General features: G+C 42.6%; 1 protein-coding gene across 21 annotated transcripts in view; it reads left to right on the forward strand.

The window, feature by feature from the left end:
• The window catches only part of LOC1279961 (probable nuclear hormone receptor HR3), a 120,666-nt gene extending 109,664 nt beyond the window's left edge, over window positions 1–11,002 (forward strand). For 12 of the 21 annotated variants that reach the window (XM_061654028.1, XM_061654029.1, XM_061654024.1 and 9 more), the window contains 9 exons: window positions 767–932; window positions 1,016–1,197; window positions 1,617–2,192; window positions 2,622–2,795; window positions 3,017–3,120; window positions 3,197–3,343; window positions 3,762–4,005; window positions 4,116–4,266; window positions 4,342–11,002. In XM_061654028.1, the coding sequence (XP_061510012.1) occupies window positions 767–932; window positions 1,016–1,197; window positions 1,617–2,192; window positions 2,622–2,795; window positions 3,017–3,120; window positions 3,197–3,343; window positions 3,762–4,005; window positions 4,116–4,266; window positions 4,342–4,465 (1,868 nt within the window). In that variant the 3' untranslated portion in view covers window positions 4,466–11,002. The remainder of the gene's footprint in view (window positions 1–766; window positions 933–1,015; window positions 1,198–1,616; window positions 2,193–2,621; window positions 2,796–3,016; window positions 3,121–3,196; window positions 3,344–3,761; window positions 4,006–4,115; window positions 4,267–4,341) is intronic. The other 9 variants (XM_061654026.1, XM_061654017.1, XM_061654031.1 and 6 more) reach the window with 7 other exon arrangements.
• The last annotated feature ends 3,110 nt before the right edge of the window (window positions 11,003–14,112 follow it).

Below are 14,112 nucleotides of genomic sequence, written 5' to 3' on the forward strand. Positions count from 1 at the left end.
CCGCAAAAAAAAGCTCAACAATCTAGCGTGCTGCGACGTGGAACGGAAGTGAAGAGAACCGATCCTTTCCTCTCCCTTTTGGCTCTGCAACCGCTTCAAGCGTGCTCATCGCAGGCACTTCCTGGCACTGGCTGCTTGGTATCCTTTTCCTCCTGATGGGGATCTCATGGGGACTGTTGTATGTGTGTGAGTTACGCGTTCGATGCCACCAGACGTACCTTTCCGGAACCGTGCAGGGATTTGGGGGAAGGCGAGAGCATCGACCATGATTTCAAACCCCCGTCGACTCCCCACATAGCGTTGGGATGCTTTTTTAATCGATAATCTCTGGACCTGGGCCAACATTTGTGTGCCCACCGTATGAGCGCCGGAACCGGGACGGCTGCCAAATTGTCTGGAGATATGACATGATGCACGAGTGTGTGTGTGATCATGTGTGTGTGAGGAAAATTATCGATACGTTTCCGCCATTGCAGGATAAAACCAGCCTCCCCGGCTGGCAACGAAACCATTTGCCAAAAGCAGGATCGATTCGGTCAAATACCCGCAGGGCGTGTAGGTTCTCTGCCGATGTTTATCTTGCATTCAGTTTAATTAACGAAAAGGATCGATTACAGTTACATCTGGCACATTCATTAGACAAATGAGCACAGGAAATTGTTGTAGCTCCTATAAATTGACATTGAATTTCCAATAAAAGTCATATCTTTTATGTAAAAACTCTGAAAAGCTCCAATATCAAACTTCTCGCTTCTTATCATTTCAGCTGTCAAATTCGGACGCATGTCCAAGAAGCAACGGGAGAAGGTCGAGGACGAGGTACGGTTTCACCGGGCTCAGATGCGCGCACAAAATGACGCCGCCCCGGACAGCTCCGTGTTCGACACGCAGACACCTTCCAGCAGCGATCAGTTGCATCACGGTTACAATGGGTAATGTATCGGAAAAAACAGCCCGGGGGCACACATTTTGCAAAAGTTCCAAAGTTCGAAATGACCATTTCCATTAATTTTAGAAACTCTTCCCACAGCTACACATATTCGAACGAGGTCGGCTACAGCAGCCCGTACGGCTACTCGACCTCGGTGACGCCGCAGCAAACGATGGGCTACGACATCTCGGCCGACTACGTGGATAGTACAACAACTTATGAACCAAGAAGTACGATGATAGACTCAGATTTCATAAGTGGACACAGTGAGTATCGCAGTCCGCGTGACTTTACGTGCCTTCCCGTTTTATACGACCTGTCCTGCTTCTACGTTTTGAGTTTTTGGTTTCGTCATTTAGTTCGTTCGTTTTTTTTGTGGGAGCAAAAGAAACCATTTATGACGTTTGAGGTTAAAATAATCATTCACTAACACACCGAACGCATCCACATTACTGGTGAAAAAGAGGGGTGATGGGTTTTGCATGTCATTACCGTAGTGCACTAGCTGGCAAAACAAAAAAGCAGCATCTTCTTCTCATTGATCCTGCCTGCCCTTTCCCACCCATAGTGACTGCCTACCACTAACCCCTTCCCGGTGTGACGGGGTCAAAATTGTACATAACCCATAACCGGTACTTCCCACTCTGTCTTCTTCTCTGTGTGCTACTAACACCTCACCTTGCAGACAAGGATGGCTCGCCGGAACAGAACCGAGCGATCACGCTCAACGATATCCGGTTGGCGCGCGTACAGCAAACGACCGCCACCACAACGACCGGTGTCGGGCAGGGCGGTAGTGATGTGATCGCCGACGGTGTCAATGATGGTGGTGGTGGTGGTCCCCGAGGTTTGACACCCCAGCAGCAACAGCAGCAGCAGCAAGCGCATCAACCGGCACAAACGGCCACGCATACGCTCCCACCACAGCAACACCCGCAGCCGGCTGCGGCACTGGCAAACCATCAAACCACCGGCAACGGCAACACCACTACCAGCAATAGTACAATTATCACCATCAAGCAGGAGCAGCTTACCAACGTTGATAGCCTTGTTGGTAGCTTTGTCGATTCAACAACCTTCTTGCCATCGCCACCGGCCAGCCAACAGCAGCAGCAACATCCACACCATCAGCACCAACAGCTGGGCAGTGCGGCACAGATGGTGACGTCCAATGGGGTCGGCGGTCTGGCCGGTGTACCGACGGCGACGGCCGTGGTGGCAGTGGCCGCAACCACCGTCCCAACGCCCGTCACTGGATCAGGTGCGGTTTTTTTGGGACGGACACAAAAACAGAAATGCTTTTTACTTGCTCTGCCGCTAAGCCATTACTGCCCCTTTGAATTCATCAGCCCCTCAAGTCATCACGCAGACAACCAACCTTCCGGCTTGCTTGCGATTTTTAGCTTGCAATCTCCCCCCGTCCGTGCCTCCCTTTTCCCTGTAGACTGCTAATCCAAACCACCGCGTTACTAACCAACAACCGAACTGTGTCTTTCTTTTTTCTTCTTTCTTTCTCTTTCCCTGTTGTACACTTGTGCATCGAACACTTACACCGCAATGTGTGCTAACACCTACACACGAACCCTTCCCAAAACTAACCTGTACTTCCTGTATTACACACTGTAAACACACTGATTGGTATGCACGATCCTACTTCTACCATCACCGGGACAAAACAAACGCCCTCTAGATGTCACTGGTAGTAGCATTAGACGGAACGACTGCTGCCAGACTGCGGTCGCACCGGGTGGTACCGGGTCGGATGGTATTGCGCACTCCGCACAGGCTCACCATCACCATCACCAGAACACGCCGGTCTCGTTCGGCGAGGATGACAGCTCCTGCGATTCGCACACACGATGGGGTAATGGGCCACTAACCTTACTTAGTATGTACTAGACCGTAATCCACTAACAAGCACTAACCTGTAGACAGCTTTTGCCTGCAGAATGCTCCGCTGCTAGAAAAGATGAAGATCAACATACTGTTATACATCCGACTCGACTGAAACTCATTTCGTGCAAACAATATTCAAAGGGTGTAACATGATGTTTTAACCAGTCTGCTCCTTCTTACTACTTTCAGCCGAAGGTGATATCAACGACGTGCTGATAAAGACCCTTGCAGAAGCGCACGCAAACACCAACCACAAGTTAGAGATAGTGCACGAAATGTTCAGAAAACCACAGGTAAGACCACAGCGCGTTCTTCAATCTCTTGGATCACTGTCTAACTCTGCCTCTGCATCTCTGACATCTTTTTCAGGATGTTTCCCGCTTACTCTACTACAAGAACATGACCCAGGAGGAGCTATGGTTGGACTGTGCGGAGAAGCTAACGGCCATGATCCAACAGATCATTGAGTTCGCCAAGCTGATACCGGGCTTCATGCGGTTAAGTCAAGACGATCAGGTAAGTAGATCGTATCTTTTTGCATCTGGTGCGCTAGTGCTGGATTTTGCAGAAGTTAATGATCTAGCTGTAGGCAAACATGAAAGTACAACTAACATTCACGGGGTGGGTAAGGTCTAGTTTTAACGTCCAATTATTGGAAAGAAATACCCTGGAAGCATTCCTCAGATCACTTGAATTGGAGGTTGAGATGTAAACGATCTCAAGGAACATCTGCAAACTAATATTGGTTTGAAGAATAAGACTAGACTTTACTCATCTCAGATTGCGCTCGCAGTAGAGATCAATCTCAACAAGCTACCTAGTAGAGCGGTAAACCTTCAATGACTTACCATTCAAGAGCTATCTCTTACCAGGATAGTACATCTTCTTTCCTTTCACACAACTTACTTATGCAATTTTTTGTCCCTTTCGATAGATTTTACTCCTCAAAACGGGCTCGTTCGAGCTGGCAATCGTGCGCATGTCTCGACTGATGGATCTCTCAACCAACTCCGTGCTGTACGGTGACATTATGCTGCCGCAGGAAGCCTTCTACACGTCCGACTCGTTCGAGATGAAGCTGGTCGCGTGCATATTCGAGACGGCGAAAAGTATTACGGAGCTGAAACTGACCGAAACGGAGCTGGCGCTCTATCAAAGTCTGGTGCTACTGTGGCCTGGTAAGAACGTCCAATTGTGTCTCGCTTTATGTTGTTCCATAGCGATAGAGATGTTTTGAAAAGCATTTAAATATACACTTTCCAATTTCCCCGACTGCTTTTCTTTGCAGAACGAAATGGCGTACGAGGAAACACGGAAATCCAGCGGCTGTTTAATATGAGCATGTCCGCGATCCGGCAGGAGATTGAAGCGAACCATGCACCGCTCAAAGGCGACGTGACGGTGCTCGATACGTTGCTCAACAAAATCCCCACCTTCCGGTAAGTGGACTGAGCCTCCTCTGTAATGCTCAAACGGTTCTTCTAATGCCTTATCTTTCTCCGCATTTCCAACAGTGAGCTCTCGATCATGCACATGGAGGCGTTACAGAAGTTCAAACAGGATCACCCGCAGTACGTTTTCCCGGCACTCTACAAGGAACTGTTCTCGATCGACTCGCAGCAGGACCTGATGACATAACAGGATGATCATGGCTACCATCAGCCGGCACAGCAACAGCAGCAGCAGCAGCAGCAGCAGCAACACCATCACCACCATCAACAGCAGCAACAACAGCTACACCATCAGCAGTCGTCGCAGACACATTATCAGCAGCAGTCGGCAATCGGCACAATATCGCACGATTCTGCCCAGCCACCGCTGTCGCTGCCACCGCCGCCGTATCAACATTCCTCGTCGGCATCATCAGCCTCCTCGCTATCGTCGTGCGATCGCCGGGAGGACACACTCGTTGCGAGCGAGCTGGACGAAGCAATAGGACCCGCGTCGGTAACGGATAGCAATACGAGCAATGGCAACAACACGTTCATCATCATCATCCAGAACGATGGCGGCGTTGGCGAGGGACCCGTCTAGCGGCGTCAACTCTCAACTGAACTGCTCAAAACGACGGGTGGGACGCGGTTAGCTAGTAAGACGCGCTGGGGCTGGGGCGTGCCGAGGACGAACACGAGACGACAAAACACAGACAACACAAAACTGGCGGAACAAGGCCCATGAAATGTAGGAGAGCAAATAGTAAGAGCATAAAGATAAGGAAGGGAAATCCACTCACAGCGAAAGCAAGAGGACGGAACGCGCGAGTGTCCAGTTTGGTGAGACAAACACACAAACACACACACACGAGGAATGCCTAGTTATGCACCCTTAGCAATTGTTGATGTAAATGAATTTACAAGATTTGTTATATTATTTTAATAACGCGTAAGTCGATAAACACTGACGATTAAGCATAGGAAAGGAACGGGGGTTAGGAGTGCGAGGTGGCATGGCTAGGTTGTGCCGCGTGTGGGCAGACAGGACGCCCCGGAGTGGATGTGGAGGGGGTGGGAAAGGAAATGTATTTTAAATTATTTTCCTTTCTACTTTTTCCTTCTGCTTACTTTTTTTTACATGGTATATTTGTGCCTCGATCATGGATCATAATACTGATCGTTTGTTTTCTATTGTCTATTTTTAAACAAGATTTATTTCTTTTATTTTTTAACAAACACACTCACACACACACAAACGAAGTACACCCCTATATACAAACGAGGACTCAACCAAGCGACTGTAGACTGTATCGTTGTCGTTCCACAAGGTGTAAGATGTGAAGTTTAAGCACATAGAAGGATCGTACCGATAGAAGAAAGTTGAGGCAAGGACACAGACACACAAACACATACATAGACACACACAAACAATTTGAAAAAAAAGTGCAATGATCAGTCGATCAGAAGGAGCAGGCGCTGCAGTGCGCTTTAGTATGATTTTGCACAACGGTACCGTGGTGCAGTTTTGGATTAGGCTTAAGGCGTTTTGTGGCACGATTTTTTTGTTTGTTTTGTGTCTTTTGGCCGTTTTTTTTTTCTCTGGCGGAGGGTTGTAAGCAGTTCTCTTCTCTTATTTCTTCGTAATCGCGGCTAACGTACAAATATGATTTGTTTTACTTTTTTTGTTTGTTTTTGTTTTTTGTTTTTTTTTACGGATGGTGAAAGACGAAGCGATTAGTAGGGCGTTAGGAAAATTTTGGAACCCGCGCGGAGGGTGCGTTATTGCGCCCGCCCCGGCTCCTGTGCAACTGAATAGTCTGATTTCTTTAGTTAATATAGCCTGTCCGAATAGAGAATGAGAGAAACCTTTTTTTTGGTACGAAACAGAAGTAAACGCAGCGTGTGGCGTGTTTGTTATACGCGAAGCTGTTTTTGGCCACCAAAACACGAACAGAACAGAATCTCTTCTCTTTGTTTCTCTCTTTCGATTAGGGTTGCTTAACGTGTATGTGTTTTACCTTTTGTTTTTTTACTTTTCCGTTCTATTTCTAACTGTCCTTTCCTTAGAGTAAGTGACTAAGTATACCTTTCCTTCATCCGGTACTTGCTGGCCGAAGTAACATTTTGAAACACTGCGTGTGAGTGTGTGTGTGTGTGTGCGTGTGACGAAATCAAGCAAACGAAAAATAGATTCCACGTTTTAGGGAAAAAAACAACCACCAAATTCTTAGCCCAGTAAAGTCCTTGTTGGTTCAGGATGGACGTTCCCTTTTTCGGTTCAGTATTAGATCGCTAACGAAAAAGGAATCTTATAAAAAAGAAGAAACCCACTCAAACACAAACTTCAAGCTGGTCAAATAATCGACCCTTTTTGGCATCCGAAAAGATTCGATTGGAGACCCTGTGAAGGATTTTTAAATCTATAAATTGTTGAGGAATTGTTTGCATAGTTTCTTTTTTTTTTTTGGCGTAAGCAACTTTTCTACTGTTGTTTGGTTCGTTATTTGCTATTCTGTGTCATAATGTGTCACCAGTGTCGATGTTTGTGTTGTTACTGTTGTTGTTGCGTGTATCAGCAAGTGAGGATAATTTGCAAAAAAAGAACGCTTCTTGTCTTGAACCATAGCGAGGAAAAATAGTAGGAAATAAATAAAGCAGCAACAAAATCCGACACCGGCGACTGAAAGGATGCTAGGAGAGAAAATTCAAAAAAATCGTACTGAAGTTATATTTATAAGGTATTGTAGAACAATTTTTCTCTTAGCTTACTCACATAAACAAAACAAAACACACCCGTACACATCTTCTAGCACACTTTATGATGCATATTTGAGAGCACAGCGCTGTTAGTGGGGTTTCAGTCGAGGCAAAAGGGCTGCTATTAAATCGTACACATACATCAAGCAGATGCTGAGCAGAAAAAAGTAGAGGAAAAAACACTATCAGAAAATACAGTTGTAGAATGTACTAAACCACCAATACATTGCCGTTGGCTTTATTTGTTTCGAAATCGGCTTCATGTTTCTGTTTGCTACTCTACTGCAAATTGTTTAACTGTTGTTTAATTATAATCAGACGAGAAGAACAAACAAATCGCACACTTCCAAATGAGTAATAGTTAATTGAAGCGTTTTAGAGCGTTATTTCTAACGATTGTTTTGTTGGCACAACAAAAATGGAGGCTGGTAAATAGGGTGTCCTCTTTGGATCGCATTATTCAGTATGCCCCCGGTATGCCATTATTAAGTATCCTTTGACCATGGATATAGACACACAAACACACATAAGGAAAACACATTTCTTCAACGTGTGGCTGTCGAATGCTGATTACAAACTTAACAAGACATAGATGTACCAAGGTGCAGAATAGATCAAAAGCAACGTAAATCGAACTGGAGACTGTTGTTTGACACAGAACACACTCTCTCACTCCCAAACACACAAGCAAACACACACAGACACACAAACGGTAATTACAAAAATTCGAACCGAAAATGAAATGAGAACTTATAAATGTATGGGTGCTTCTATATGAAACAAAAAAATATATATAAATAGGTATATATATAGAGAGAGAAAGAGAGAAAGAAAGAGAAAGAAAAGGTAAAGATAGTAACGAGCGTAAAAGGAAAGAAAACAAATACAGAATGATATACATATATATACATCTATATTTAAAAAAGAAAACAAAAAAAAAACACAAAACTTAAAGCGAACGAAGAAATAAGAGAAAGAATAAGGAAGTTACAAAAGAATTACAAAAAAAACTAGTATAACAACACACAAAGATTGACTGTGACTGACCGTTGGTAGCAAATTGGTTAAAGTGTAAAGATTAGCAAAAGAATGATGGTAAAAAGTAAAAAAAAAAGCAAACACTAGACAAAACCATAGACACACATACAAAACACATACATAGACACACCTACACGTATAGAGAGATAATGAAACTGTTATACAACCGTTTTGTGGATATAAATAGAGCAAAGAGGGAGGGAAAGATAGCGAGAGAGAGAGAGAGAGAGAGAGAGAGAGAGAGAGAGAGAGAGAGGGAAAGTTGTATGAATCCAACAAACTTAAGACTCTGTGGAACGATAATGTAAAACAAAGTAAAAATGACTGTAGCATACGCGGTGTACACGGAAGCTAACACACACAGTTACAGTTTTTTGAAATCAGACTCCTTAACTCGCCTGATCATCTTCACTTTTTCATGAATGTAATGAATTAATTGCCTTAAATGATATATACAACAACAAAAAAAACATATATAAATTGCATAAAAATATACAATAAAAATATATTTAAAACGTGGGGGCACAACCAAGCAACCCAGGACGAGCAGAACTGTTATCGGTAGGGGAAAATCCATACGTCAGAGCAGAGACAGAAAACTGAATACAAACACACATACACACACTCACACAAAACAAACCACAACGTACATACATGCAAAGCAGTAATACAGCAAACTAGATCATAGCAGCAGCAGCCGCAGGACATGATTCCCGTTGCTGAGTAGCGGTTAGACAAAACGTTAGACAGCGGTGCAATTCGCGCAGTTACATTACGCGACCGTGCTGCACTGGTGGGTGTTAAGATAATGATTTAGTTTTTAGTAAAGGACTCCAGTCTTTTGTTTTTGTAAGAACGGCACGAACGGCGAGCAAATGGCACAGGCAAAACCGTGCATTACGGCGACGACGAGACACAAAGTTAAGGAAAAACTAGACCGACAGAAACACTCATGTACGACACGGGTACGGTAGCAGACAAAACAAACAAAGCAAACAAACAAACACGAAAGCAGAAAAGGAAGCAAAACAAAGCAAAAAAGCGCGATGATTAAATGGTTATCTATAATTCTATACATATAGACTATATACATAATGACGTTAGTGGAAAGAAAAGGTAACAATAGTTGTAAGCAAGAGCGCAAGAATGATGAGTTAAGAGAGGTTTGAAGCAGTTTGGACAAACAAGCAAACAAAACAAAACAAAACAAAAAACCACGCGGCAACGGTTTACGCGCACGGTTCAGATGGGGAGGGCACGTTGTCCGGGTGTGACATAGGCATAGGCAAAGTTGATGAACTCTAATATAATTTAAATTAATTTAAAACGCGATGTGAGAGAAACTTTAGATACGAATAATTTTTTGACTAGTGAAAATGGGCAGGTCGGAGTTTTGCGTTTTGCATTTTTGTTTCGCACTTCGGAGAGAAAAAGAGAGAGAAGAATACAACTGAAGAAGAAGAAAGTAAATTCAGGTATACACAGGCAAAGCAAAAAGATCATAGAAAACACATTCACAATGCGATAAGATGACTGAAAGCGAAGGTTTAATATAAAATCAACAAATAAACACATACACACATACAACAAAACATACCGAAGATAATGCGAAAGAATGCGAACGCGACTACAAGTTGATACATGATAGTACATAAACAACAACAAAAACAAAAACAAAACTCACAATAGCAAAATTTCGGGTAGCTCTTAAGTTCACTGAAAACATTTATTCTATAATCATCCAGATCAAGTTAGGAGGAAGGCGGTTAGGCAAAAAACAAGGTTAAAATAATAATTAAAAAATAAAAAAAAAACACAACACACAAAAACGTCGGAAGAAACACATCCTTCTGTCTCTCATTAAGATACACAGAAGGGACACACGGTTAATGAGAATATTGCATAAATGATTCACTGAGCGAATGAAGCGAAGCCTTTTTGAAATAAACTGATTAATCCTTATTATGAAACGTTGTGTTGCGTTTTGTTTCACTGCTTATACGGTTGTGGATGTGGAGGTGTTTGGTAAAACGATTGCAAAGGAGGATGTGTGGATCGAGTGAGGCACCGGTGCTGTGGTTTCACATCGTAGAAGTTTCGGAAATAAAGCAGTACTGTACGAGCAGTCTTTGACGAGTGACGAGTGATGTGTTATTATTATTTGCGAAGATAAGTATACAACTATTCGGATAAGGTTTATTGTTTGATTTATTTACAGTTTAATTTTACGCGTGAAGCTAGGCGCACTAATTTATGTCTATTTTCTGACATCAAAAAGCGAATTGTGAGAAAAGGCAAGCGATTGCTTTACATCTTCGGTAAGGCATAACAAAAGTTGTTGAACATTTTCCCTCAATTGTGCGGAACTACTACAGGCTGCAATATCTCAATCTCAAATAGGAGCATATTTCTAGCGCACAATTTATGCGATCATACCACGTACATGTACAATACAGGTAATTACTTAAGATAAACAAAAACCGAACAAACACATTCAAAACCCCATCAACCAAGCAGTAAGGTAAACCGTTTCATCAGCAGCAAAGACTATTTCTCTTCTCCATTTTCAAGTTTGTAGAAGTTTAACAAAACAGTAAGAAACAAACAGAAACAAATCAATAACAATGAAAAACAGAAGAGAATTACCATAACTAACAGAGAATAAACGAGAGAGTAGTTCAAATAAAATAGCAGTGAACGTGAAATTGCTCCAATATAAAATAAACAAACTCATACGTTCGTCGGTAAGATTCGTTTTTATGTACTTTTTTTATTTCAGAAATTTGTACGTTAGCATAAGACCCCGACTCGGGATGGAATACTGCGAGAGGTAGAGTGATGTTCACTATTGGAAAACGTAAAATTCAAAAACTGAACCAAGAACTGATCCTTTTGGAAAACATTTATACTACAGCACCAGACAGTTGCATTTTGAACCAAAACAAAATCTGAAAACATTGAATGAACTGATTGGTGTACAACAAGAGTAAATTCCATTAGAATTCAATCCATTTTGCACACATCTTGTGTTTGTATCATTTTTGGAGTTTGATGTAACAATCATTCATGTAAAACAAATTCAACGATTCAAGAACAAATATTCTGTACATTGAATAATGCAAATTGTTGGTCCAAATTAATTAAATTAATTCAATGAAACATTAATGAAGAAGCTAAAAGACTTGAGCAAACAACCACACACACACACAGACACAGAAACGAGAGCTGGCGAGATGAAACAACAATCATTCTGAATTGGTCCCAAAGCTGTCCAACACAGACTGCAAGCTCGGTGCTGTACATTGTTAACTTATGCTTTCTTTTTTGTCTACTGAATTTCTAACAATACAAAAAAACACTATAAATTAAAGACCTGAACACCGGATGGACTGTGTACCGTAATGCGAACTGTACGTCATATAGGACGAGCAAACAAACAAAAAGCACTATAAAAAATAAAGATCGTGTGCGGTCTTGAAAAATCACTTGGAACATAGTGGATTTTTGAAAAATGGATTATAAAAAGAAAACAAGCTGGTAAAATACCACACCATCTACAAAACATTCAGAACTCTGTATCAAGACAACTAGCCCACAACAAGTGAAGAAGTAAAATCGAAACCTAGTAAAAATACAAAGAAAAAGATGCATAATTAGTCAAATTCAATACAAATTGTTGGGTTTCAGTTATTTCTTGCCGCGTGATTGATTAACGTGAATGATGACAGTAGCGTGAGTTAGCGGATGAAATAATCAAAGGATAATAATCGACACCGTTAACATAATGCTAACGTGTCTAAAGCCAATCAACTTTAGTTTCCTCTTCTATCAGGTTATTGTAATTTTATTGAAAATTTCATTCATTTTCTTCTCAATTTTCAGTACGGCGAAGAAGAATAAAAACCCAGCTTAACTATTAAATTACTTATGCCAGTTGAAACTCATACCCCAGCAACTTCATTACATTCGACAATCACTTCAAAAGGGCCTAAATTATGCTAATTAAATGCCACAAAGACACAAAGCCGACCGAAGTAAAGAACGTTTACTGACTTCATTCTGTCGCTGCTTTTCCCACCACGGGAAAAGCACGGAAGGAAGCAGTGCGCGCAGTGCGCTGTGTCTTTGTATTGTCATCTTCAGTCCCAAGCAAAAAGTGGCAAAGCACAGCATACATGAAACAGGCACGAACAACAAGTTCAACGATCTTATTAACATGCCCTACCGATAGACACCGAGAGAAGCCACCGTGTTTTATCAGATCCACCAATTATCCAAATCTGCAAACCGTAAAACCGACGGGCGCTAACAAAAGGGATGGTCATCCGTATCCATCCGTGCGAACCCAAGCCCCAAGAACCGCCACCTTTGTTTTGTCCCGTTAAGAATGCTTATTTTGGGTGGGGGGGCGCTGCTTTTTGGGGCAACTCATGCTCTGATCTTATTTTGGGCCAGCGCGCTATAATTATGGACTACTTTCTTAGACCTCGGCCCGGGATTTTCAAAGGTTTGGGCTCTTTTTGGAGTTTAAATTCGTTTTGCAGAAACTGTAGCCCTGAGACTTTCCAAGGAATTTAATTGCAAACGGTGGAAATGTGCATAATTATAGGGGTCGTACTTCATTGCAATAAATATCAAATTTAACGCTTCCGTTTTCCGGAAAAGAAAAAGCCACTCCCTACCGTCCGGGGGAGAGGCTTTTCATTTTTTTCCCGAAACGACCTGTTTAGTAACCTTGACACGACATACACTCGACCCGAAGCGCTTAGAGCATCATAAAACATTATGATACTCTACTGATGGTTTGTTCACCAGTTGCTATTGCCACGGGTGACAAACACTGCAAAACACGTCCAAAATACGAACCTATCTGAGTGTAGCAAACACCTGCAGTGCTGAGAACAGAGTGCGCTTCCGTAAAACAATAGTCAACCGTTCTGGCCGAGGAGCGGAAGGAAGCGTTAGACGACCGAAATGGTTTTTGTTGTTTTTACGCAGACGATTAGCAATGCTCAGGCAGTGAATTTGAATTAGGCACCGATGGGGACGGTTTGTAATTGTTTAAAAGGGCATTCGCTTATGGTGGCTCTCCGGCCACTCGGATGATCGCATCGTTTGGTGTGTTAAATAACATAATTATGATCATGTTGACAACGTGTTTTTAATCGTTCAAAATAATCTACAACGATTTGTTTGCATTATTGTTTGAAAACATTGAAAAGTCCGTTGCGATTTGGAAGTAAAATATTACAAAGGACCAATTTTAGATTGAAAGACTTGAATAAGCGACCAAGCAACAAACCTGTTAGTGAGGCTAGCAGTACATTAGAACCCGTAAACATATCAATAATCTGTTCCAAACATGACAACATATCTATTTTCGATACCTGATCTCAGTCCAGCACTCCGCTCTGACGTGCGTAATCTGCTTCTTCTACACTTTGGTACGATTGATACAATTCATACCTAAGTGGGCACACTACACTGTGCCGGGGAGGAAAGAAAACGTCCAATAATATAGCCACCGATGGCTTAATTACAGGCACGCAAACACCATCGTTCCCAATGTGTCGTGTGGTTTGTTGACCGCTGAGTCATCTCGGCTCAGAATCCGAACCCCAAAAGGGACGATGCAAACATCGCACATGCTGGGCAGACGGGTCGGTACGATCGTACCATGGTTTTAGCCGCCGAATGATGCTTAATTGGGCGAGCACAATTATTGATGAGGGTTGGCACAAAAGTGATGATGGTGCACGATTCCCAGTCAGTCTGCACGGGCAGCGTAGGCAAATACGATAATTTGAATAACTTGATAGCATGAAAGCGATTAAGCGGGTGTAATTACGACTTCATTCCAATAGATTTAAAGATAGCTCTTCTTCGTTATAAGAATCCTGCGCTGCAAAGGAACTTTACAGCCAACCCTTCGGAAGCAGCGCGAAGCCCACAAGTTTCGACAAGCTTATTAGCATGACGGTGAACACGATCGCTCCGCAAAAGTTAAATCCCCTCACTGCGCGGTCTTTCTTTCGTTCCCGGTTCCCCAGTCCCGTA

This window comes from Anopheles gambiae, chromosome 3, assembly GCF_943734735.2.
Source record: "Anopheles gambiae chromosome 3, idAnoGambNW_F1_1, whole genome shotgun sequence".
Lineage (NCBI taxonomy): Eukaryota > Metazoa > Arthropoda > Insecta > Diptera > Culicidae > Anopheles > Anopheles gambiae.